The 25,360-nt window shown below is 40.4% G+C and overlaps 1 protein-coding gene across 4 annotated transcripts in view; it reads right to left on the reverse strand.

Annotated features, from left to right (window-relative positions):
• SPMIP2 (sperm microtubule inner protein 2) overlaps window positions 1-25,360 on the reverse strand; it is a 104,013-nt gene that overhangs the window by 67,034 nt on the left and 11,619 nt on the right. For all 4 annotated transcript variants that reach the window (XR_012904194.1, XM_075930141.1, XM_075930142.1 and 1 more), the window contains exons 2-3: window positions 21,523-21,755; window positions 13,165-13,223 (exon numbers count right to left, since the gene is read on the reverse strand). Coding sequence is in view for 3 of the 4 variants with exons in the window: in XM_075930141.1 (XP_075786256.1) it covers window positions 13,165-13,223; window positions 21,523-21,755 (292 nt within the window). In the remaining variant the exon portion in view is untranslated. The remainder of the gene's footprint in view (window positions 1-13,164; window positions 13,224-21,522; window positions 21,756-25,360) is intronic.

Below are 25,360 nucleotides of genomic sequence, written 5' to 3' on the forward strand. Positions count from 1 at the left end.
AAAGGCTATAAATGTGGGATCCTTCAATGTCACTTTTCATGGAAGAAACTGCACTTTAATTTTGCTTTTTTTAAGGTGACTCCAGAATAATCACAAAAGACAGAAATTTAATTTGCAACACTAGGATTGCCAGATGGTCTCCCAAAAAATACAGGACATGTGGACATTGCACATGTCTGGTATTCTCTGACTTTTTTTTACTGGACAAAGAGCGCAAATACCGGACTGTCTGGTAGAATACTGGACACCTGGCAACTCTATGCAACACTCTGAATTCACAATTTTCATTTTTTCTCAATTGGAAAGGAAAGGGATGTTAAATCAGTTTGTTTAAATCTTTTATTGCTTTTGTTTTGTCAGTATTACAAACCTGTTTAACTCAAACTCCTAAATGGCAGTTAGCTCTTTCCCAAAGAAGTTTTCTTTTAACACCTCTTTTTTTTTTCAAAAGAGGGCTAAACTGCAGCTTGGGATTCTGCCTATTTTGTGGGCCTTATTTTATCTAGAGCATGGGATGTCAGCAATTGTAATTCCTCATTTCTAAAATGAAGGGAAAGAACAATGGGGGGGAGGAAGGTGGAATTCTGTTTTGGAGAAATACTGCAATATGCTCCTAGAGGAGAATCAGAAAAAAAAAACAAAAAACCCCCATGCTCATTTTTTTCCCTCCACAAAATAGATTGAAAAAAGTCTTCGGAATGTGAACCAATGCACTACTATCAGCTGAAGGGAGAAAGAAACGCTGTGGGGACTGCAAGGAGGAGGTATTGCCAATTCAGTAAAGATCTGGATATCATACAGGAAGATCTGGATGATCTTGTAAATTGGAGTAATAGTAATAGGATGAAATTGAATAGTGAGAAGTGTAAGGTTATGCACTTAGGGATTAATAACAAGAATTTTAGTTATAAGCTGGGGATATGTCAGTTGAAAGTGACGGAAGAGGAGAAGGACCTCGGAGTCCTGGTTGATCACAGGATGACTATGAGCCGCCAATGTGACATGGCTGTGAAAAAGGCTAATACGGTCTTGGGATGGATTAGGCGAGGTATTTCCAGTAGAGATAAGGAGGTGTTAGTGCCATTATACAAGGCATTGGTGAGACCTCATTTGGAATACTGTGTGCAGTTCTGGTCTCCCATGTTTAAGAAGGATGAATTCAAACTGGAACAAGTACAAAGAAGGGCCACTAGGATGATCCGAGGAATGGAAAACCTGTCTTATGAAAGGAGACTCAAGGAGCTTAGCTTGTTTACCTTAACCAAAAGAAGCGTGAGGGGAGACATGATTGCTCTCTTTAAATATATTAAAGGGAATTATTTAGAGCTCAATTATTTAAGCTCAATATCAGTGTGGGCACAAGAACAAATGGATATAAACTGGCTATCTGAAAGTTCAGACTTGAAACTAGATGAAGGTTTCTAAACATTAGAGGAGTAAAGTTCTGGAACGGCCTTCCAAGGGAAGTAGTGGGAGCATAAGACCTATCTGGCTTCAAGATTAAGCTAGATGGGTTTATGAAGGGGATGGTATGATGGGATAACAAGATCTTGGCAACTAATTGACCTTTCACTATTGGTGGTAAATAGGCCAATGGTGGGAAGATAGGAGTTACTATAGACAGCATTTCCTGGGTGTCTGGCTGGTGAGTCTTGCCCACATGCTCAGGGTTCAGCTAATCGCCATATTTGGGGTCGGGAAGGAATTTTCCTCTAGGGTAGATTGGCAGAGGCCCTGAAGGTTTTTTGCTTTCCTCTGTAGCATGGGGCATGGATCACTTGCTGGAGGATTCTCTGCATCTTGGGCTATGTCTAGACTGCAAGCCTCTTTTGAAAAAGGCTCTTTCGAAAGAGAGCGTCTACACTGCACGCGGAACTTTCGAAAGAGCAAGCCGCTTTTTCGAAAGAAAGCACCCAGTGAGTCTGGATGCTCTCTTTTGAAGAAGCCCTATTTACAGTCAAGAACGCCTTCTTTCGAAAGAAGCACTTTCGAAAGAAGGCGTTCTTCCTCGTGAAATGAGGTTTACCGCCGTCGAAAGAAAAGCCGCGTTCTTTCGATTTAATTTCGAAAGAACGCGGCTGCAGTCTAGACACAGGTGAAGTTTTTTCGGAAAAAGGCTACTTTTCCCGAAAAAAACCCTGAGTCTGGACACAGCCTTGGGGTCTTCAAACCATCTTCAGAGGACTTCAATATCTGAGATATTGGTGAGAGGATTATTTCAGGAGTGGGAAGGTGAGATTCTGTGGCCTGCGTTGTGCAGGGGGTCAGACTAGATGATCATAATGGTCCCTTCTGACCTTAAAGTCTATGAGTGTGTGTAGACACAGTAGCTTAAAGCTGCAAACTAACCCTATTCATTTTCAGGTAGGCTTTAACTGATGCCTAATATCTGCTGAAGTCAACAGCAGTGGCAATATTGAAACATCCATCTACCTAGTCTGAATGTTATTCCCATTCTTCCAACTTGACCCTACGGGCAACTGAGTCAAAGCTGAAACAAACTGTGCATTTTCAAACATTGTATGATATTTATTACTATTGTGACCTAGTTCCTTGTTTGCTTGGAAAGGGGGGGGGGGAATCCATTTAAATCTGTTTTTAATTTCTGATTCTAAATTGACAGTAGATAGCTTGTGGCTTATAAATTTGGGATGAAATATGCCAGAAAGCACAGACACTCTGTCCCAGCAAGCACCCCAGGAAGTGTCGTGACTTGGGGAGACATAATAACTCCCTAAACAATTCAGAGTACTTAGGAAATTCACCCTTTGCACTCTTTCAGGAGGCTCCAATGTTCACATCTCTCTGATTGGTTCAAAAGAGGCTCTGTCACTTACCATCCCTTTTGTAGTGGCTTGTACTAACAGACAGGCCAACAAGAGCTGCCAGGGTGACTTACTGGCTTCTGACTAAGGAAGACGCTGCAAGGGGATAGAGGATGCTAGCACACCAATTCAATACTCTGGTAACTGTGTGTTTTGGTCGCAACTATTTCTTACACTAATTTTTGGCATTTAAGTTAGAGGCAGGGAGGAAGAGCAATGATCTTTTGGCTAAAACGACTTAACTATTGATGAAGAATTGTGATCCGTTCCTTGCTCAGCTATAACCCTGCAGAGTGGCCATGGACAATTCATTTAAAATAAGGATGACGTGCTTGATAGTTGGACTTAAGCTCAATATGTGTAAAACACACCCTGCCTGAGAAGATCTCTATGGGAAAGAGTAATAGTGATTTCCAAATTTTTTAGTAAAAACATCTTTCTGGGGTTGCCTCCTACTGTCATCATTTTCCAGTCTCAGTGGACTCTGCTGGCCAAGAACGTTGCCCCTGTTCTCACAGTTACATAGACAATCTGCCGCATGCAGCAGGACAGAAGCCAGGCATGCTCTGATCTACGTGCTCAGAATGTCTGATGTAAAACATCCTGACAATGATGAAAAAGGGATAATGGAGTGTTATTGGCCTATTTCAGCAAATTATAGAGATGTGTGTGAGTGCTCACAGGCAGTACAGATGACATTTTACCCTCTGACCCTTGTTGTAGAGTTACCTATGAATAAAACATGTTGTGCTAGAGAAAGCGGTATAGGCAAGACTTAGTTCAGAGGAAGGATAAACATAAAACTAGATTTTTTGTGATTTTTTTTTTTACTACTCCATTGACTATTGCGCAGCTTGTGTAATTATGTAATATGTTAAATAAAATATCCATATTTAAGCATCAATGGTCTTCATTCTGGCATTGTGCCAATGTAAATTTGCAGTCATTCTGCTGATACTGATGGAATTACACACGTCAGAGCAGAATCATTCTCTGTGCCCTTTGCCAAGAGAATTAGAATCTGACAACAGTGAAAGTGCTCTGTTAAAGTGTTGTCTGGGTACTAGAGAAATCTCCTGCAAGAAAGGCACAGCAGTCCACCTCTCAGCACTTGAGTGGCTGAGATTACAGCAATCCCAGAAAGTCTTGCACAGAGGCTGAAGCTCTAATATCCCACAGGCTAGCTCTGGTGCTGTCCTGTCTCTTCTCATCCTTAAATGGGAAGGGGGAGAAAACAAGCCAGTCTTCCTCTCTACAACCCTATTTTCCTCTCAACACTGAAACACTACAGCGAGGTACCTCTCCACTGCCAACCACTGCAGTTGTGCATCTAGGCTCAAACATCCCTCATGAACTCCCAATAAACCTATGAACATCTGAAGGGTGCTGTAAAGGCTTTGGGGCCTGCTCTTCAGGCTAGTTCTGGCCCACTCATGATCCTACTAGTGGGATATCTGATGTGAGAAAGCATGATGAAGAGGAAAAGAGTAGACGCAGGGAGAGAAAAGATGGGAGAAACGCAGGGAGAGAAAAGATGGGAGAACTACAAGAAGGAAAAGTGATGAAGGAGAGGATGGGAGGGGAAGGAGAGAGCAGTCCAATGTCTAGAGCAGTGTTTCTCAACCTTTTTTTAGAAAGTACCCTTTTTAAATATATATGTGTGTGTGTGTGTGTGTGTGTGTGTGTGTGTGTATATAAACCCCCCTTTTTTAAAAAAAATAAGTACCCCCCGTATCTACAGTTTTCAAACACATTTTTTTCTACCATTGCAACACATTTGTTTAAACAATTTAATTGTAGCTGGGCAGGCAATGAATTTTTGGGTGTAAAAAGTACAAAAAATAATAAAGCACTGTAAAACTTAGAACAAAAATTCAGTTTTCTCCAAATTTCAGTTGTTGATGTACTCCCCAGACTTCTCTCAAGTACCCTTAAGGGTACTTGTACCACTGGCTGAGAAACACTGGTCTAGAGAGCCAAGAAAAGTGCAATGATATGAAGGGTGTGAAACAGGCCTGTTGGAAGGAGACTGAGGCTAGGAAATGAAGCTCTATGGAACATAAACTGAGCTACTGTTCCAAGAGATGAGATCTCTCACCTGATAGGAATTGGCAGCCACTGTATTTTAATAGTTGCCGTTACAGAGGAAAGCGAGACTTAGAGTAGGAAAATGAACATATTTTTATTCATAAATACAGGGAGTGAAGACTATAAAGGGGACATGGAAAAATCTTTCACTTATGCCTGGCTTTTACTCTATTATGGGATACTCTTATTTTTTCAATCTGAAAAGCTGGAGATGCAGGAGAAAGAGAAGCAAGCTGCAGCTGTTAACACTCCCCTTCGGTCATAAAGGCCTATATGCAAAGTTGCACCAGCTTAAATAAAGTGATTTCTGAAGCCAGCTAGTTACATTGATGCATTTTTTTTTAATTAAAGACTCTTACCTCAGTTTAACCCTGGCTTTCCACAAGCAAGCTATACCACTGTATCCAGTCTTAAGTCAATATAAATATGTCCACACTGGGGTATGTTACTGAACCAGTTTAATTAAACCAGTACCAGCTTGTGTGTAGGACATGGTTATGTTTGGATGTCCACCAAACTCTCAAGGTAACCACCATTCCCACTTCTTCAAAGTTTCAAGGAGAAGATCCCTGTAGAAATTTGGAGGAAGCTATACAGCAATAAGATCTTTTGAAACCAAAGAGGGAAGACAGCATTAGATAATCTCAGAAAGTGCTAGTGACTTTCTCTCTGAAAGACTGAAGAGCTTTAAGAGGATGCGGGGAGAGAGGTGGTTAGGCTGGTCATTTTGGTTGTGTATGGAGGGGAAGGGACCAGGCATGGGAAGAGGCCCTCTTTGGCCAAGTAGTTACGTCATCAGTCTGAAATATTTAAGTTATAAAGCCAGTCTCCAATATAGTCATTTGGTCTTTCTAACTAGGAAAATATTATGTCTTATGGGAAATTGTGAGGCAGACTCCCCATACAAAATCACATCGCTGATCACTAATAACATGAAGTAAATATATTTTGAATATTGCCAGCAACATCTGTGCTAGTTTAACTACTGGTTCATATTGCAGTCCTTTATGGAATATACTCATTTCAAGAGAGCAAAGAGTGTGTCACCGCATCCATAACGAAGATTGAACTTGTGGGATTTTGTGAGTGCTGCAGCTCAATTCCTTTCAAGCTCTTAAAAATACCCTCCTACTTTTACTTTTTGCTTGATCTTAAGTTTCCAAAAGTCTGGATGCCTATTTATGATCTTATAATATTTGGTTTTGGTGGAATGCAAGCAAAGCCAGACTGTGATGTCATTTACATGAGTGAAACTTCAGAGGAAAGCTATTTAACTCAATAAAGTTACTCCGAATTGACATCGGTGTAAACAAGATCAGGAGCTTAACTTTTAGAAGCGACATAAATTTGAAGAGCACATAAGAGATTTTCCTTCTTCTCCAGAACAAAAATTAACTCTCTGAAAATTCATGATCAAATAAAAGGATTACATATTGTTTACATTTTTCGATATGCTAAGAAATAATACACAGTAATGGTCAAGCAGGGATTAAAAGAAGACTAGAAGTAACTGGTGATTAAATCAGTCAGATTAAGCATGTCCATGCAGTGTGAAAACATACAGGCTGTGTCTACATTGGCACCCTTTTCCGGAAAAGGGATGCTAATGAGACACTTCGGAAATGCAAATGCCGTGGGGGATTTAAATATCCCCCGTGGCATTTGCATGAACATGGCTGCCGCTTTTTTCCAGCTCGGGGTTTTGCCGGAGAAAAGCGCCAGTCTAGACAGGATCTTGCAGAAATAAAGCCTTTTCCGGAAGATCCGGAAAGTAGGAATAAGGGATCTTCCAGAACAGGCTTTATTTTCTGCAAGATCCTGTCTAGACTGGTGCTTTTCTCCGGCAAAACCCCGAGCCGGAAAAAAGTGGCAGCCATGTTCATGCAAATGCCGCGGGGGATATTTAAATCCCCCACGGCATTTGCATTTCCGAAGTGTCTCATTAGCATCCCTTTTCCGGAAAAGGGTGCCAATGTAGACACAGCCACAGGGTATTATGACACTCTTGTGAGTTTTCACGTTAAATAGAGATTTACATGAATATACAGGGCAAAGATATACCACTTCTACTAGCAAATGCTGTTTTCCTGATGGAAAATGGGGATTGGGAGCTGTGAATTTGTCCACAAACAAATTTCACCATTTTTGCCAAGTCTCCAGCATGCCAAGAAAAATAAAAGGGCTTTATGTAATGAAATGCACCACTCAGCAAAATCATGAATATATGACAAGTGGGACTTTTCCATTTTATGCAAATCAAATTTCCACAAGGGGAAAAGTGACTTGTTACTTACTGTAAAATTAAAAACTGAAGGCAAGAATAACAGTTATGCCTTTTCTCTTTGCTAGGGGTTAAGAGTATTTCTATCTTAACAGGCGCTATTGCCACTGTGCTGAGCTAGTTCACCTCCTATGACTTTTTGCACACTTTTTACTTGAAGCATCTAGCATGTCTTCTGTGTGCCTCACCATTCAATACTCACGCAGAAGCATCTTCACTTGGCCACCAAACAGAGGCAAATGTTAACACTTTCACTTCCCTGAAAGCAACAGCTTCTCCCTTTCTAGTGCTTCCATCCAAACTGAACAATAACTCCCTGTGCCAGCACTAGAAACATTCTACCACTGGTGTCAAGTATGGCATATTTCATCCTAAATCATCTCATCCTATACTTGATGTTGAAATTATTCATTCAGTATCAACAAAGTCAGTGCTCATTGTTTGAAATAAAGAACACTCAGATTCATTAGCAGTCAATGTTACTCTGTATTGAGTATTGGATGCTGTACATTCACATAAGCAAGAGAACAAAGGCTGAGAGGGTGGTGTGGAGTGGAATTTGACCCATTACTTCCACAATATATTTTAGGGCAAGCACTGCCTTAGCAAATCACACAATCCAAGACTGACTTAAGATACAGATATTTGCAGTGTTGGTTCCAGAATATTAGAGAGACAAGGTAGGTAAGGTAGTATCTTTCATTGAACCAATTTCTATTGGTGAAAGAGACAAGCTTTCAAGCTACCTAGCTGCAACTCCTCTTACAGCTATAGAAACAGTTTCCATAGCAATAGTATCTATGTGTTCTCAAAACACTCAAGGCAGTAATAGCAAAATGCAGGACAATGTAGCACTTTAAAGACTAACAAGATGGTTTATTAGATGATGAGCTTTCGTGGGCCAGACCCACTTCCTCAGATCAAATAGTGGAAGAAAATAGTCACAATCATATATACCAAAGGATACAATTTAAAAAAAAAGGCAGTAATACATTTAGAATTGTAGTTAGAAATACCTTGCTCATACAGGAGTTGATTGTGGAAGAAGCTGAGCATTCCAGCCCGAATCAAAAAAGCATGGTGCTTAAATTTAAGTACATTAGTGGGAAAAAAATGGGATTTCCTCTAGAGCTATCAATTAACTACAGTTAACTCATGATTCTCTCAATACAAATTAACTCCACTAAAAATTAATTGTGATTAATTGCACTGTTAAACAATACAATACTAACTAAAATTTATTATAAATATTTTGGATGTTTTTCTACATTTTCCAATACACTGATTTAAATTAAACACAGAATACAATGTACAATGCTTACTTTTATATTATAATTTATTATAAATATTTGCACTGTAATAAAAATTACATAATATTTTTCTGTTCACCTCATACAAGAACTGCAGTGCAATCTCTTTGTCATGAAAGCTGAACTTACAAATATAGAATTATTTTTATATAACTGCACTCAAAAATAAAGCAATGTAAAACTTTAGAGCCTACTAGTCCACTCTGACCTACTTCTTGTTCAGCCAATCACTAAGACAAACAAATGTATTTACATTCACAGGAGATAATGTTGCCCACTTCTTATTTACAATACCACCTGAAAGGGAGAATAGGTATTCATATGGCACTATTGTAGCTGGAATTGCAAGGTAGTTACATATCAGAAATGTCTCTTTATGCTTTGACTTGTAAACCGAATTATCTTTTTATGAGGCAAATCTTTATAATAAAAATAATACAACGTGTAGTCCTCACTTTATATTCTGTGTTTTAATTGAAATCAATTCATTTGATTGTGTAGAAAAACATTTGAAAGTGTAGAAAAGCATCCAAATATTTATAATTTAAATTGGTATTCCATTGTTTACCAGTGCAATTAAAACTGATGTGTGTCAATTTAATTTGACAGCCCTAGTTTACTCACATGTTTAAAATTAAGTGTTCCTAAGGGCTTTTCTTGATCAGGGAAGAAGTGCTTAGCCAGGGTTCAGGTCTTGCTGTGGCCTCTCAGCACTATGCACATGCCATCCAGATGTCTCATGCCTTCCGCGTGCAGAGCTGTTACCTCTTCTTGATGCTGCCCTGGCAGGCCCTCTGCCAACAACAGATCCTGCCTATGCACAGTTCTTGGTTTTTCAGTCACAGCAGTCAGGCTGACTGCCAGGCAGCTTTCCCTCTACAACCAGCTGCCCTGCCAAGCTGCTGTCTCTGGCCAGCTGCTTCTACTCACACAAACCTCTGGCTTTCCCTTTCAAGTGGGTCAGATCAACACTGTTTTAACTTTTTTTTCTTAATGAAAAGTTGAAATTTTCCAATGAAATTGAACAAAACAGGGGGAAATAGAAATTATTCTTTTTAAGGATATCCGTGGAATGTTTCTTCCAGAACTTGGTCTGCTCCCAACCTAAATCCACCTTAGCCCATTGAGAGTAACTACCCTTTCCTATCCACTAATTAGCCTGCTACAGTACTTGGTTGAATGTTAGGTTAGGGAATACTGAATCCTTCTTTGGCTACATCCTTTCCCCCTCATCTAATTTAGGTTTCAGAGAAGACACTGAGTAATGCGCTAGTGGGTTCATTATATTTATGTCTATTCCAGATATTGCAGTATATATACATAATCTATTTCTCTTTATAGGCTGGAACCAAGTCATAAGAACTAATTATCCTTTAAACTGAGAAACTTTATAAATGAATTCAAATTTGAATCAGAAATCTGCAACTCAGCCACTCTTCTTCAGCTGAAATGCAGTCTTCCTATCATCATTTCTTCTTCTTGCTGAATGAATCAGTATTTCTGCTTCTTATGATAGACTTCTGATTCTCTTCCAAATAAAAAATTACTCATTCAAGGTGCATCTACACTGCACCCTTATCTCGAAATAATCTATGAAATTTGAACTACGCAAATTGTGTGGCTTATTTCAAGTCAATTTTGAAATAGCTTATTTCCTAATATGGCACTGTCTACACAGCACCATATTTCAAAATAAAGCACTATTCCGAAATGTTCCTTAACCCTCGTGGAACGAGGTTTACAGGGACATCGGAATAAAAGTGAGCCTATTATATTTCGAAATAATGGGCTTGCTGTTAAGATGTGGGCTAGCAATTTAGGGATACCTGTGGTATCCCAAAATAGCACTGCAGTGTAGACGTAGGCTCAGAGAATTTCTGGTATGTTGGACTTTTATTAAGTAATTTAAAGTAATTTAGGTAAAGTCAGAGAGAGACTGACAAAAAAGTTTATAGCAAGGATAGATAGTGGACTATATTTACTACGAATGGAGTTTGCATCGTACTAGCAGAAAATTATATAAAAGTCACACAGATATTGCCTGAATAATATTGTGATATCAATGTTATCAAGGATAAAAGTTGATCACTCTTGCTTACACTTCTAATAGTTTTGCTGGAAAAGTGGAACTGGAAGACACCAGGAAACATGACTGACCCTTTCCTAACCAACTGTCCTAAATGTAAAATGGATACTGCAGCATATCTCAGAGAATGCTTTGTGTTTGAAATAACTAGAGATAATCAAAGAATTTTCCTTGCACTGATGAATTTTTCTTTTTTTCATTAAAAAATCTGTAACCACCTTATATTGCTCATGAGAATAGAAAATCAGAGGCATTAGTGTCAGCCGCACTGAAACTATATGTAAAAGATCCAATGGTAACAATTAAAAACCTCTGAATATTTTATGCAGTTCCTGTAAAATTTGTTCATCCTTTAAAGCCTACAGCATACTAAACAAAATTATTAAATTATCTAATAGTGTATCCTTTTGTGAGACATTGCACATTTAATTATTGTGTTTAAACTCAGATCATTCTGCCTTTCCATACACCTTTCTCTGGTAAACGTTAATATAGTATGTCCTTTATAGAAAGCCACACATTAATCCCTCTACAATTGTTATACACAAGGATGGCTTTAAAAAATCTTGATAAATATGAATGCCTTATGAATGTTTTATGAATTCATTAAAAGATGGACAAGCAGTCTAAGCCTTCTTGAAAGATACTGCTTTGGCTGTCCTCCTACACTGCACTCTGAACGTTTCATTACCTCGCAGCCTTTGGAAAATGTAATGAGGAAGCTGTTTATTTTATAACCTGTCACCAGAAGAAAGAAACCTCAACAGCATTCCATCGTATTAACCCAAATAAGCAATTACATATATTATGTCTTTGTACCAGTGATTTATAGGACAACATAAGAAACGCAGGGCTAGTAGGTGATCAACTCTGTGGCCACACAAGGCAGTCAGGGTAACTAAGGCTATGTCTACACTAGGAAGGTTTGGTGACAAAAGTGCTGTTGACAAGCAAAAGTTGGCAAAAGTGGAAACCAGTCAAACCAGTTTTTCTGTCTCCCATTGTTGACATTTCATGGCCATATTGCTAGCTCCCCTGTTGAAAAACAGAGCAAAGCAATGTGGGTAAGCATCCCACAATGCAGTATTGTGGGAAGACAGAGCTGATCCCTGTGCTTCTTGGGATTCCCTCCTAGCTCTGTGAGCTCTCCATGCTGAGGAATGTCAAAGCAGCACAGCAATCCCTTCCCCCTACAACAGCAGTCTGCCTGTTGCTGTATTTCTAGCAGGGCAGAACGGGATTTGCTCTTTTTGTTCCCCAAAAAGAGCAGCTCACTCAGCTATCCGATACTTCCCAGTGCTTTGAAAGAAGAGGGATGCATGACTGCAGGGCATCAGAGATCAAAACACTGAGCACAGCCATCAGGGCAGGCATTGTTGGATCTTGGTGGAAGCCAATTGTCCACAAAACAAACAGCAGTTTCCACACTGGTTCTCTATCCACAATAAAAAGAGGGGAAAAGACAAAGGTCTCTTGCAGGGCTGGAAGTTTTTTATGACAAAAGTCACATTGTAGTATGAACGCTCTCACTGTTTTGTCAACAAAAGGCAGTTTTTGGCAACAAAACATGCCAGTGTAGACAAGGCCTATAGCACTTCCTGACTTTTGTATGGCCTACTTATACTATGGGCTTCAGCATAGGAGGGGAAATGGTCTCCAGAGAACCATTTCCCCTCACCATGTGTAGGTAGGTATGTGTGGGGGAAATGGGGTGGAGACTAGAGGGACAGCCTTGACTCTAGTCAATCCACCATGACAGAGGGCAGGTCTGTATCAGTGCAGAAGGCAGTGTGGCAGGGAAGGTCCACTGCAGTTTAGTTCCTCCCTAGAGCAAGCAGGCAAACGTGGAGAGAGATTCATAAGCTGCTCCTAGGGCAACATAACTAGTCGTTGCCCCTTTTTCAGAGTGGATCATAATGTGACACCTCGCTCTCATTCTAATATGACTAGTTTTATGATGCTAGGAGTCTTTGCAAGGTTAGTCTTGGGGGAGAACTCACTCTCCTCACTCTTTTTCTCCACGGATCTTTTCAATTCTTTCTATCTCTCATACTTTACCTACAATTATTGTTAATAGTTATAATAAATATTTATAAAGCACTGACTTTGTGCACCAATCAATGTGACAGACCCTGTAAGCCAAGGTAAAATTAGGGATTGCTTGAAAAGTGGTAGGTACCCTAAAAAGTAGGATTTTTCTCTTGATAGTGGTGTTCATGACTCCTAATGAGTTTTCCCTCCATTGTAAAGTTTATTTTGATTCTATTTACATAATAGTGCTATTCATTTATAATAACATATCAATTAAATAGTTAACTATAGACCTTGTCTCTTAGCCGCTATCACTACAGCTCCATTGCCAAAGAAGGATTTTCTACAGCAGTAGATACCCATGGAATCTTTTTGGAAATGACAGATAGAGTTGTCAAGTTAATTCTGCTCTAAGGCTAAGCAGGCCACTGTTCTGCCTGTTCCAGGTCTTCTCACAGATCAGGGTTATCTACACATCTCTGTTGACTGCTATAGTGGCCAGTTACCAGAGGAGATTTGCTAGAATAATGAATAAATAGTTACCATGGATTCTGGTATCGATGAGTTATCTCATCTTCAGCAGCCTGACGGAATTCTCCAGTCTGTCACAGAGAAAGAAAACGACAGTGTGTTGGCAAGGTGAATTGATGCTATATGTGTCTGTCCCCCTCCAATCAGAGAGGAAGTGGGAAAAGAGTCCATTAACAGATCTGAAAGCCAAAGAAGGGTGCTATGCTCCGACATCTTGAAATGTGAGAGTGATCTGGATGCAGAATTCTGGTCCCCTTAAAATTTAGATAGAAAGAATTTATGAAGACAATAAAACTGGCATTGTAAGGCGGTTATGTTTCTGCAATGTCTCAGGCAATGGAACAAAATACTTAAAAGTTAAACAATATCTGGTATATCTAAGGATCCTATATGGGGACTATAAAATTGTAAAGATCAAATGTTCACAACAGACTACAATTCAAAGGCTGTGTCTACACTGGCACGATCTTGCGCAAAAGCAACCGCTCTTGCGCAAAAACTTGCTGCCTGTCTACACTCACCGCATGTTCTTGCGCAAGTAAACTGACGTTCTAATGTATAAAATCAGCGTTTCTTGCGCCAGGACTCTGATGCTCCTGCTCAGGAATAAGCCCTCTTGCGCAAGAGCTCTTCCAGAAGAGGCCAGTGTAGACAGGCAACATGAATTTCTTGCGCAAGAAAGCCCTATGTTTAAAATGGCCATCAGAGCTTTCTTGCGCAAGAGATCATCTACACTGGCATGGATGCTCTTGCGCAAAAGCACATGCTAGTGTAGACGCTCTCTTGTGGAGGAGTTTTTCCAGAAGAACTCTTCTGCAAAAGAGTTTTTGCGTGAGAACGCGCCAGTGTAGACATAGCCAAAGAATGCAGGGGCAGAAAATGGCAGTATGGACAATGTCTATAGAAAGTAAATTTTTAAAACTTAAATTTGCTCAGCAAGATAATCTTACACAACACTTGTACATGTGTCTTTATGAGGGAAGCAACAATGTAGCCTGCAGTGTGCATTTTTCAGAAATACACACACACTTGAATACTGCATCCTATTTTTTGCATCCTATTTTTCCCATTCTAATTTTACCTATTTTTGCCTCTCTCCATCTCTCCAAGTTGTAATTTAGATGCACCATGTCTACTGATAAATCTGAGGGTAAAAATTAAAATACGAATGCCAGTCTAAGCATTTCTCGTTTGAATTCTGCTCCTTATTCAAGGGCAGAACTTGGTGCATTGCAAACATTCTGATGCAAATTTCTGAATCAAAATTTCAGTTATTTTTATGAAATTCAAGCATCATCTGATGTCTTCATTGTTCTCTTTGGCTTTTCTGTTTCTAAGTCATATTCATCTTTGTCAACGGTTGCATTTGATATGCAGTTCAATACTGAAAATGTCAGTCACTGCTAAAACAGCAGCAAGTTTGCCATATAACTTCCTTGCCTTATTCTCTTGTCCATGTTATTTTGCTTTGAGCTGCTTCTTTGTTTAACCCACAAAATTTAAGTACAGGCAGTCCCCGGGTTACGTACAAGATAGGGACTGTAGGTTTGTTCTTAAGTTGAATTTGTATGTAAGTCGGAACTGGTACATATTGTAGGGGAAACTCTAGCCAAACATTTCTCCAGAGCTCAGTTTTATTCTCCCACACCTCACTTCCCTCAGTCCTTTATTCTCAAGCTGAGGTGTCTGCTGAGAAAAGCCGCTCCGCGTCTTCCTGGTCTGCTGTGGGGGGACGCTAGCTTCGTGTCTCCCTGGTCTGCTGGGGGGAAGCAGCTAGTGTGGGGTTGCCTCACCCCGTTTGTACGTAGGGATCCAATGTAAGTCGGATCCATGTAACCCGGGGACTGTCTGTAGTGATGGAACTATAGTCTTATAATACAAAATTTACCTTGTTTTCATTTCATGCTTTTACTAGCTTATACCATGCAACTTACCGACCTCTCTTATTGTTGCCTTTCCAGTGCTATTCTCTCTTACCAGCCCCACATCTGTTTCCATTACTTCTCAAGACTTGTATTGAAAAAACAGCATTTACCTTGTGCCCACTCTCAGTTTCTGCAGAATTTAAGCTTATGATTAAAAAAATAATCTGCAGTATGGATGTATCCCAAGGCTCTGAATCACACTGTGCATGAGTCCATTAAGCACAAGAAGACCTTAGTTTAAAATCTGCTTTACAAATATTTCATTAGTGTGCTGCTGAAGATTATAAAATCACATCTCTAATATGTGCTCCCCGCCGGCCCCTCAGGCTGCCATTAAGCATAGGGGCACCAGTTTAATAGTACTACATAGGGCCCCATGAATCCTAAGGACAGCCAAGATACCACCCTCTTTGCTGGCTTGTTCAGAAGCCACTAAATGCAAACATAGGGCACACGAGTCCTCTGAGTTTTATAAGGAAGCCTCCTGAGCTAGTACACCCTATCTCAATTTTCCTATCCAAATATCTTTGAAACAAGGGACACAATCATGAGGCACGGGCTGTAATCTTGGGGACGCAGTGTGTAGTTTACAAACAACAGCCAATCTGCTGGGCTGGCCCAAGGCTGGGCAAACTGTGCCTTTGTCCAGGGTGCTGTATCCAGCTGGGTGATGCAAGGAGCTCGGATTCTCCCTCACTGGCTGCCGCTGGTGCAGCCCCATGCCGTGCGGCAGGAACGCTCACTCTCTGCTCCTGAACAAGGCAGGAGGGAGACCTGAAAAGAGCCAGGCTTTTTGATAGTCTCTCCTGGAAGATGAGAACAGTTAAGTATACAGACATATTAGAGTAGCAGTAGCAGCACTTATTAGCATACATTAATATTATGATACCACCCAAAAGCTACAACTGGGATAGGGCCCCATTGTGGTGAGTATTGTGTACACAAAAAAGAACAATCCTTTTCCTGAACCATTTATAATTTAAAGCTCTAGATTGCTGTCCTTTCCTTTGTTGAGGTTTGGGGTGTGTTTAGACTAGGTTAAGGTATGTGATATGTGTCTTAATTAGATAAGCAGTTTTTGGTACTAGTGACTCTTAAGTGTTTGGTGCCTAGACATCACAGTGATGGGAGCATAAGTAAGGTCTATAAAGAGGTACTGTTAGCTTACGGGTGGGATCTTGCAAGGCTTGAGTGCAGTGTTGTCTGCAGTGTTGTCTTCAAGTCATCATTGTCAAGTCCAAGTCAAGTCTCAAGTCACTACAGTTTAAGTCTCAAGTCGAGTCTTGAGTCCCTAAAGTCACTTTCAAGTCAAGTCCCAAGTCGAGTCTCAAGTCTTAATTTTAAAAATGTCAAGTCACTTTTGTACAAGCCATCAATATCGGTATTTTGGGACAATTTTTTCACCAAGTCGAAAATTAGCAAGTCTCAAGTCGAGTCTCAAGTCACTAACAATGAACCCAAGTCGAGTCTCAAGTCGAGTCACCTAGGCGACTTCAGTCAGACTCGAGTTCAAGTCATGGGACTTGAGTCAGCAACTCTGGTTGATTGCCAGTAGGTAGGTTTTAGCCCAGTGAGGTGCCTCCACCAACTGAATTTGCTCCTCTCAGAGCTCTGCCAGAACCAGAGTTTGGCAAGCTATTGGGTCTGACAGAAGGCCCTTTAAAATGGTTTGTGTGAATTCTAGAGTTGCCAACACCTCCAGGATATGCCTGGAGTCTCCTGGAATCGGCATCAATCTCCCGATGACTATTGAAAGCAATCCTGGAGATTGTAACAGGATATTTTAAGAAAATTACATTACATCATGTTAAGGGGTGAGTATCCCAGAATAGCTTCAGCGCTGGCATCCTTAGCAAGTTCTTATTTTTGTTCAGTTTTGGTTATTTTGTATTAACACCTGATCTAGTAAGACATTAGTGATAGTAATGCACGGTGTAATTAAGTTGCCATCACTGGCTGCTAACTCATTAAATTTGTTTTAAGTTTGATTGAGTGTATAAGCCTAGCTGCTATGGCAACAGGAATTCATAGAAAATAAAATGAACCAGAATAAAAATTTAAAAGCACAGCAAAGCAGAGTGATTCTGAATAGTAACATAGAAAGGGAATAGTAATCTCACATCAGGTAAACCAGGAGTAACTCCACTAAAGTAAAATGTGTTTACATAGGTGTATGTCAGAAGAAAATCAGGTTCAGTATCCACAAATATCACTAACTATGAGACTGGAGTATGGTCAAGCTGTTTCTGTTTCTTCTTTCCCCTCTTCCCCCTTCCTGCTGAGAGCCAATCTTTAAGAATGGAGAACCTATAAATGGAAGAAGGGAGAAAAGGGAGCATGCAAAATGTCTAGCATGGGGGATAGTGTGGGAAATTGCAGAGTGCCTGAAATTGAGGGGGATAGGTGAGTGGCACACAGGGAGCTTGTGGGATCGAATACAGGAATGCAAGGAGCTCCTGGTATATGCAATGAGCTCAGCTAACAGTCTATAAAGTATGTGACCCCCTTAGTTTATGAGGTTTGTAAAGCAAAATAAACTGAAATACTTCATGACCAGGATCCTAGGTGAAGTTTCAGGGCTGAATTCTGCCCTCAGCTGCATTGGAGTAAATCCAGAATAATGAAGCTACTGCAAATTGACTCTGGTATAACTGAGAGCAGAATTTGCAGTAGACTTGGCTCTCAAGGATCAGCAACAATTTGAAATAACAATGTAGTCATGTAGAAGTAGCATAGCTTTTAGCGTGTTTGTCTGATGCAAGGAGGCCACAGGAATATGGGTTCGGCAACTCCTATCTATAATGTCAACATGACGGGCCCTTGTTCAGAACACAGCGTGTTTTCATTTTCAGAAATGTTATGGTACTAACACTGTCAGACATTACCACTTTGTACAATTTGTACAATTTGTAGGTTTGAAAATATGTTTATCTAAGAGAGAATGAAGTCTTATACGCCTGGTTAGCATACCTGATTTAACCACAATCTTTTATGACGCAGAAGAAAGAAAATATTTAAGTGAAACTAAAACTCATAGCCATGGAGCTGTCTGGTTCTAGTAAAGGTTCTTTTAAAAACTACTTTCATATCTTTGCATTAAAGTCCAAAGATGTTGTTTTTAATTTTAATTTGTATTGACAGCAACATCTGCAGATCAGAAATGTGGGAGCTGCAATTATTTGAAGACTGTCTGGCATTTAAGGGAGACCTGAAATCCATGTGTATTATTGATTCTATACGGGAAAAGTGGTTCAAAATCATTTGGAGCTCCAGAAAAAGCTGACTTAGAAGTATCAAGTAAAATAAGAAAACTGTTAAAGGAAAAACATCTGTGTATTGATTGCTAAGCTTAAAATACTCCTTCCATTAATGGCTATTTGATAAAGGAATAAACCGGTTACACTAGTTAGGCTAAATTTAGCTGCCACTTTGTCATAGACAGGAAAATAAGCAGTGAAGGAGGGCAAGGTGCAACTGTTGAGCCCAACTCTGGTTTCCACTAAAATCTGCAGATTCATCCCATATAGATCCTTCATGGCCAGAGAACAGAGGGGATAAGGCACAATGGGGTGTGAATTGTGCATTTTATGCATCCTTTTCCAGGCCCAGTTGATTTATGTCTCCTTCTATTATTGTAGGTTGAATTGAGTGGTTACACTTGATGCTGTGCCCAAAAGAGATACAGCTACTCCTGCTTCTGTAGGGCAGTGGTGCCATGAAGGCTCCTATGCCCAAATAATTCAGGATCCTAAATAAAGAGATTCTTTGGTTTCTATATACGGGAGGCAAGTACTAAGAATGAAGAGAATTAGGTCCCACATTGTTATTTAATTTCTGCCTAATCTTGAGTGGTAGCCACTACCACCCATTCATGAGTCCATACCAACGTATACATTGTGTGTATACATGTGTGTGTCCATTTGTTCAAGGGCATCTCCTAAACAGTAAGAGCTAAGACCACCACATTTGGTCTGAAGCTTCCTCTTATCATAACCTAAAGCAGGGTTTGGTTGTGCCAGGACAATGGGATGTGGCTGGAATTTGATTGCTTCTCTTAAATGGAAAGGGAGGGGTCTGGTAAGAGGGACACTTATGCTGCAGAATATCCATAGTGGGACTACAAGGGACCAGTGATGGGTACCAGGAAAGCTATAACCCTATTGGGCCAGCAGGGGGAAGAGGTAGAGAAAGGGACAGCTAACTACTCTGTACTTTAGAGCGTCTGTCTGAGTGTGTCTGTCTGTACCCCAGCTGGAGGACATGTACCCCTCCCCCTGACTGTGCCCGCTGCAGCTCCAGTGGCCATTAGCAGTTGCAGTGAGAGAGGGCTGGGGTTATTCTCTTTTCCCCCGGGGAAGCCTGCATAGTGTACCCCTCATCTCCCAGAACAATGATTTAAATGAAGAAAACCAAAACTTATGTGACTTAAGGACCCGAGCAATGCCGAGTAAATCTTCTAGTGCTTTCATAAAACTTTTTCTCAGACCAGCTTCATTTGAGCAAGATATACTGTTTGAACAAAGAATCATGAGACATTAATCAATGTCAATGTTCTTCCTAGGAATGTACACCTGTTCAGATTTTGCAGAAAAGCAATCAATGAAGGTTCAGACTTTGACATAGAAAGGGCAATATTTTGCAAGGTGCCCAAAGTATGCCCTTAGGGCTAAATGCGGATTTCACAGCCTCAAGTTCAGCTGTCTTTTAGTTCCCTGTGTCAAAGCTATGGAAGAATAACTCAGAGAAACTAAAGTTTTAACAATTTAGAACCAAGGTCTGCTGGTCTTCTCTACTAGTTCTTATAATGTGTTGGGCTTTCTCTTTTCCATTGCTGGTAAACTCAAACAACGGTTCTCACCTGTCCACCAACGGAAATAATCGGTTATGTTTGTAGCTATTTATATTCTCTGCTACTGTGCTCCTGTGTTACTGTGCTGAGGGGATAAAAGTTGGAAGGGCCATCTTTCCATCCTGATCCTCATCTGGGTGGGACAGGACTGAAACAAGACAGCTGCCCCTTCCTGCTTTTCTTCACAAGATGTTGGAAGAAAGATAAGCCCAGGCTCCTCCAGCCTTTCTTTCTGATCCTTTTCACAATTATGAAGCTTGGGGAGAGGAAACTGCATCCAGTGGAGGAGTGGAAAAACACCGGGGACTCATGATTGGGGTAAGAAATCAACTACTCGGAACTAATAATTGGGGGTGAAGAGAGGATTAAATATGTAAACTGACCTTTTTTTAGGAGTGCAGTGTGCAGTTATGTAATGTGCAGACACTATTGGATATTGGTAAGCTATGTGTTAGCAATACAAAAAAGCTCTTTCAGGACAGGAACTGTGTTGTATATGTTTGTACAGCACTGAGCACGATACTGCCCCAACCTGACTGGGGCCTCAGGTGAAATTAGTCAGATGTGCTTAATAAAAATATGCCATTTTTGCAACTGTATAAAAAAACTAAAGAATTTTGCAAAAATTAAACACTGAGGGCACTCTCCTGGAATCCTTACATATGCCAAGCATCCCATAATGACTTCCACTGGGACTGCAGTGGTAAGCAAAGGTTGCAGATTCAACACCCAGAGTGGAGGTATACACGCTCAAGAATGTCTTGAGATTCTTTTCTCTATTTCTGCTCCCCAAGAGGCTGAGCACAACAAAAGCATTAACAGAGTTCTCAGAGGTAGTGAATACTTGATCTGATCAAATCTTGCAGGATTCTTCTCACTGAGGAGTTCATGCTTGCAATTCTTTTCAGAGTATTTGGAAATGGACCATCACTTATAGGTTCCCCTTAAATTTCAAGTTCAAACTCAAACCCTGAAGTGAACCTTGCAATCCTTAATGGAAACTTTTATCCTAAAGTTAGTTTCTTCCTAATGTTCCAGTCATTTCCTCCTGCCATATTTCTGAGTAGTCAGATTCCCAGCAACGCCAAGATTTAAAAAACTTGGCAGTCTAAAGCTAGCATCAATGGGAGGTGCTGTGCATACAGCATTGTCTAAAATCAGGCCATTTGTTTAGGCATGTGCATGCACTTGAGAGCCTAACTTCAGGGGTCCATTTCTGAAAATGTTTTCCCAAGCTTTCATGAAAGTGGGTTGATGTTTGCAAACATATGGGCTCAGTTGATTTAAGATGCTAATATTTTGCACAGTTCTAGTGCATGTCTTCATTACACAACACAACTTTCCCATTTAATTTGTTTCATAAAATTCAAGATTTATGAATGCTTAGTATAATTTCAAGTGCAACCACTTTAATACATTTTGCAACACTGTTGATTGTTCATGATCTTAAAAAATGATGCCCTTTTTCAAGTAAATGTGTTCTATCTTGTTCTTCCATTAACCACTTCGTATAGCACAACATTGCAAAGCAAGACACTCTTTAATGCCATCTAGATAGCATCTGATAAAATTCTGGAGAAATATTTGAGTAGTTACCTTAATCTGATTGCCACTGAACATATTTCCTCTGTTGAGATAACTAAATTCTCTTACTCCCCAGCCAATTTGTCCAGGGTAGGAACGTTTGTGGGGCAGTATAGAAGTCGTCCAGGGGGCAGTCCGCCACAAATACTCAACATCACCCGTGGCCCCTTGTGCTGGAGTGGTTGCTCCGATATAGCGAGTATATTCAGGGAACTTTGTTCTGTAATCACAAATAGCATCTGGGCCTTAGGGAAAAAATAATTAAAAATTGGTTATATAAAACGGGAGGGTTACATTTCTTACTACTTTAGTGTGTGTCATTCCAGACTTTATTTTCTCAGTTACTTCAGTGTAACAACTTTTTAAAGAGTTGTTTCACTGCACTGCATAAGAATAGTGCATGCTCATTCTATCTATATCAGATATGTTAAGGTATGTTATAAAGAGGAGATTGATCAATTGTACTCATGTCCACTGAAGACAGGACAAAAAGAAATGGGCTTAATTTACAAGTGCAGTTAAGCTCTGGAATAGACTTCCAAAGGAGGCTTTGGAATTTGAATCTTTGGAAGTTTTTAAGAATAGGTTAGACAAACACCCATCAGTGATAGTCTAGCTCAGTGTTTCTCAAACTGTGCTCCGTGGAGCCCCATGGCTCCGCGAGACATTTCCAGGGGCTCCGTGAGGTTGACAAACTGGAAACATCAATAGGTACAATACATACAATCAGTGGACCGCTGGAGCTCTGCATAAATTTTTACGCATGTAAAGGGCTCCGGAGCCCAAAAAGTTTGAGAATCGCTGGTCTGGCTTTATGTGGACCTGTCTCAGTGCAGGGATCTGGACTAGATAATTTTTCAAGGCCCCTTCTAGCCCTACATTTCTATGATTCAACCTTGGTTACAACATGCTGCCAGATGGAAAAAAAGCAGACCAGGGAGACGCGCAGCAGCTTTTCTCGCCCCGGAGCAGCTTTTCTCGCCCCAGAGTTCACGGGCGGTGGGACCGCGAGGTCCCGCAGTCCGTGTTCTCCGGGGCGAGAAAAGCCCCATTCATAACTGCAGATCCGACGTAAGTCGGATCCGCGTAAGTCGGGGACTGCCTGTATATCAGTGGTTTTGTATTATTATGTGTAAAGAATACCCTTGCAACAAAGAGCTGTAGAAACTTACCTCATATAAAATTAAAGCTGTATTAGTACTGATGTGCTAAGAAATCCAAAACACTTGGAATTCTTTGATCCTGATAGGTTCTGAAGCCTGATTCTGCCCTAATAGGTAATGCACTTCCAAATTCACGGCCATGAAAAAAGCTTCACAGAATTCTGGTGTCATCCTGTGAAATCTAATATTTTGTGTGCTTTTTACCCTATACTATACAGATTTCACACCAGCAGTAATGACCTACTCAGAAAGGAATATCATTAGTACCATCTAGTTGGATATAAGGAAGTTAATTCTCTTCTTCCCATTACTTTAGCCATGAGAGCACAATAAAGTAGACATTGACACCTTTGGCTTAGAACATCAATGTTGTATGTGTTAAGTTTCTTTTGGCATTTTCCAGATCTACCAGTTACATTATTACCTCATTTTACATTTCAACTACATAAAATAACCTTCACTATTCACACATGTTGATCTGCTATTCAGATTTCATTTAAAAGAAACCTGTGTCATTCATTAATATGTAGAAATATAGTTGGTATACATTGTACATCACTAGTCTAATGCTTGCCATTGTGTAATTTACTCCTTGTAAAGAATGTTTTCTATAGACAAAGAGTGAGGGTATGTCTACACTACCCCGCTAGTTCGAACTAGCGGGGTAATGTATGCATACCGCACTTGCTAATGAAGCCCGGGATTTGAATTTCCCGGGCTTCATTAGCATAAGCGGGGAGCCGCCATTTTTAAATCCCCGCTGCTTCGAACCCCGTGTAGCGCGGCTACACGGGGCTCGAACTAGGTAGTTCGGACTAGGGTCCTATTCCGAACTACCGGTACTCCTCGTGAAACGAGGTGTACCAGTAGTTCGGAATAGGCACCCTAGTCCGAACTACCTAGTTCGAGCCCCGTGTAGCCGCGCTACACGGGGTTCGAAGCAGCGGGGATTTAAAAATGGCGGCTCCCCGCTTATGCTAATGAAGCCCGGGAAATTCAAATCCCGGGCTTCATTAGCAAGTGCGGTATGCATACATTACCCCGCTAGTTCGAACTAGCGGGGTAGTGTAGACATACCCTGAAGTATGTATGTTCAGTCTTTCCTTTTAGAGTAAGGAAATAACAAATAAGGAAGGAACAATTGTAAACTCTCCATGAGTGAGAAAGAAGGTGGAATGTATCTAAAAGCCTCCATCTTGAATCTTGAGGAATTGTGCTATACTGTTCCACCTGCAGTCATCAAAGACATTGGAATAGGTTCCCCTTGTTATAGAAGAGAGGCAGCCAATAGCAGAATGTTCTTTATGACAGCTCAAAGTCTTTGTAATGTGCTTCCTATCTTGGTCCAAAATAGCCTGAATGTGGCTACTTTCTGAGAATGCTGCAGAAGACTTCTGTTCAATTAGCCTTTTGGAGAGTACTCAGGGTGCATTCCCAGAACAATGAAGGGGTGGGAAAGGGCAGGATTTGTATAGAGACTAGCAGAGCTCCTTTATGAATAATTAGGTTAATGCTGCTGGAGATTTGTACTGTTTTTTTAATTTTGTTTTATAATATTAATTATGTGTTACAGTGAATGCCAAGAGGTCTATATAAACATTATTTTATTTAAATCTAAATAAATACTTAAATAAATCCTCTTGCTGTCCTGCCTCATGGCAGGTAAACAAACTGCTTAAAAATGCAGTGAACAGCTAACTACGCCAAAATCACTTAAATGCATTGTGCCCCGTAAGGCTATGTCTAGACTGCAGGCTTCTTTCGAAAGAGGCTCTTTCGAAAGCATCTTTCGAAAGAACCTCTTTCGAAAGATCGCGTCTAGACTGCAGGCGGATCTTTCGAAAGAGCAATCCGCTTTTTCAAAAGAGAGCACCCAGTGAGTCTGGATGCTCTCTTTTGAAGAAGCCCTATTTACATTGAAGAACGCCTTCTGTCGAAAGAGGAACTTTCGAAAGAAGGCGTTCTTCCTCGTGAAACGAGGTTTACCGCCATCGAAAGAAAAGCCGCGTTCTTTCGAAATAATTTCGAAAGAACGCGGCTTGAGTCTGGACGCAGGGGAAGTTTTTTCAGGAAAAGGCTACTTTTCCCGAAAAAAACCCCTGAGTCTGGACACAGCCTAAGAGAATTATGTTGCTCTTCCCTACAAAGTTCAATCTACCAGCAGAACAATAACTCCCAGTCCCAGATGACTGAAACTTTATCATGTGAAGCTGGCAATGGGACTACTCACAATACATGAAGTTAAGTATGTGTGTAAGTCTTTGCAGAATGAGGGTCAAAGTCATCATCCCAGTTGGATAGTGACTGTCTTTAGCCTGGCTGATATATGATGTAGATCAAATCCTGTAAGTTGCTTAATATTTACGCGTGGATTTGATCTATGTGTTCCTGATTCACTCCATATGTGAATACTCTTATTTCACTTCACACATGGAGTTATTCAGGAATAGCTGTTGCACTTGAAATTCATACCCCACTTTTTCAGAAACACTTTCAAGGGTACACAACTGTTTAGTGTGCTCAGCAACACTCGTCAATTTGCAGGAGATGCTTAACACCTCAGAAGAGTGGACTCTGTAACCAACCAATGATAAAACTGTCCACGGCTTATTCTTTCTTAAAATTGATAAATCAGTTCTCAGAGCAGCAGCATTTTTGGAGATTAACTGGTGATGCTATAAACTGAG

This window comes from Pelodiscus sinensis, chromosome 5 (assembly GCF_049634645.1).
Source record: "Pelodiscus sinensis isolate JC-2024 chromosome 5, ASM4963464v1, whole genome shotgun sequence".
In the NCBI taxonomy this organism is placed as follows: Eukaryota; Metazoa; Chordata; order Testudines; family Trionychidae; genus Pelodiscus; species Pelodiscus sinensis.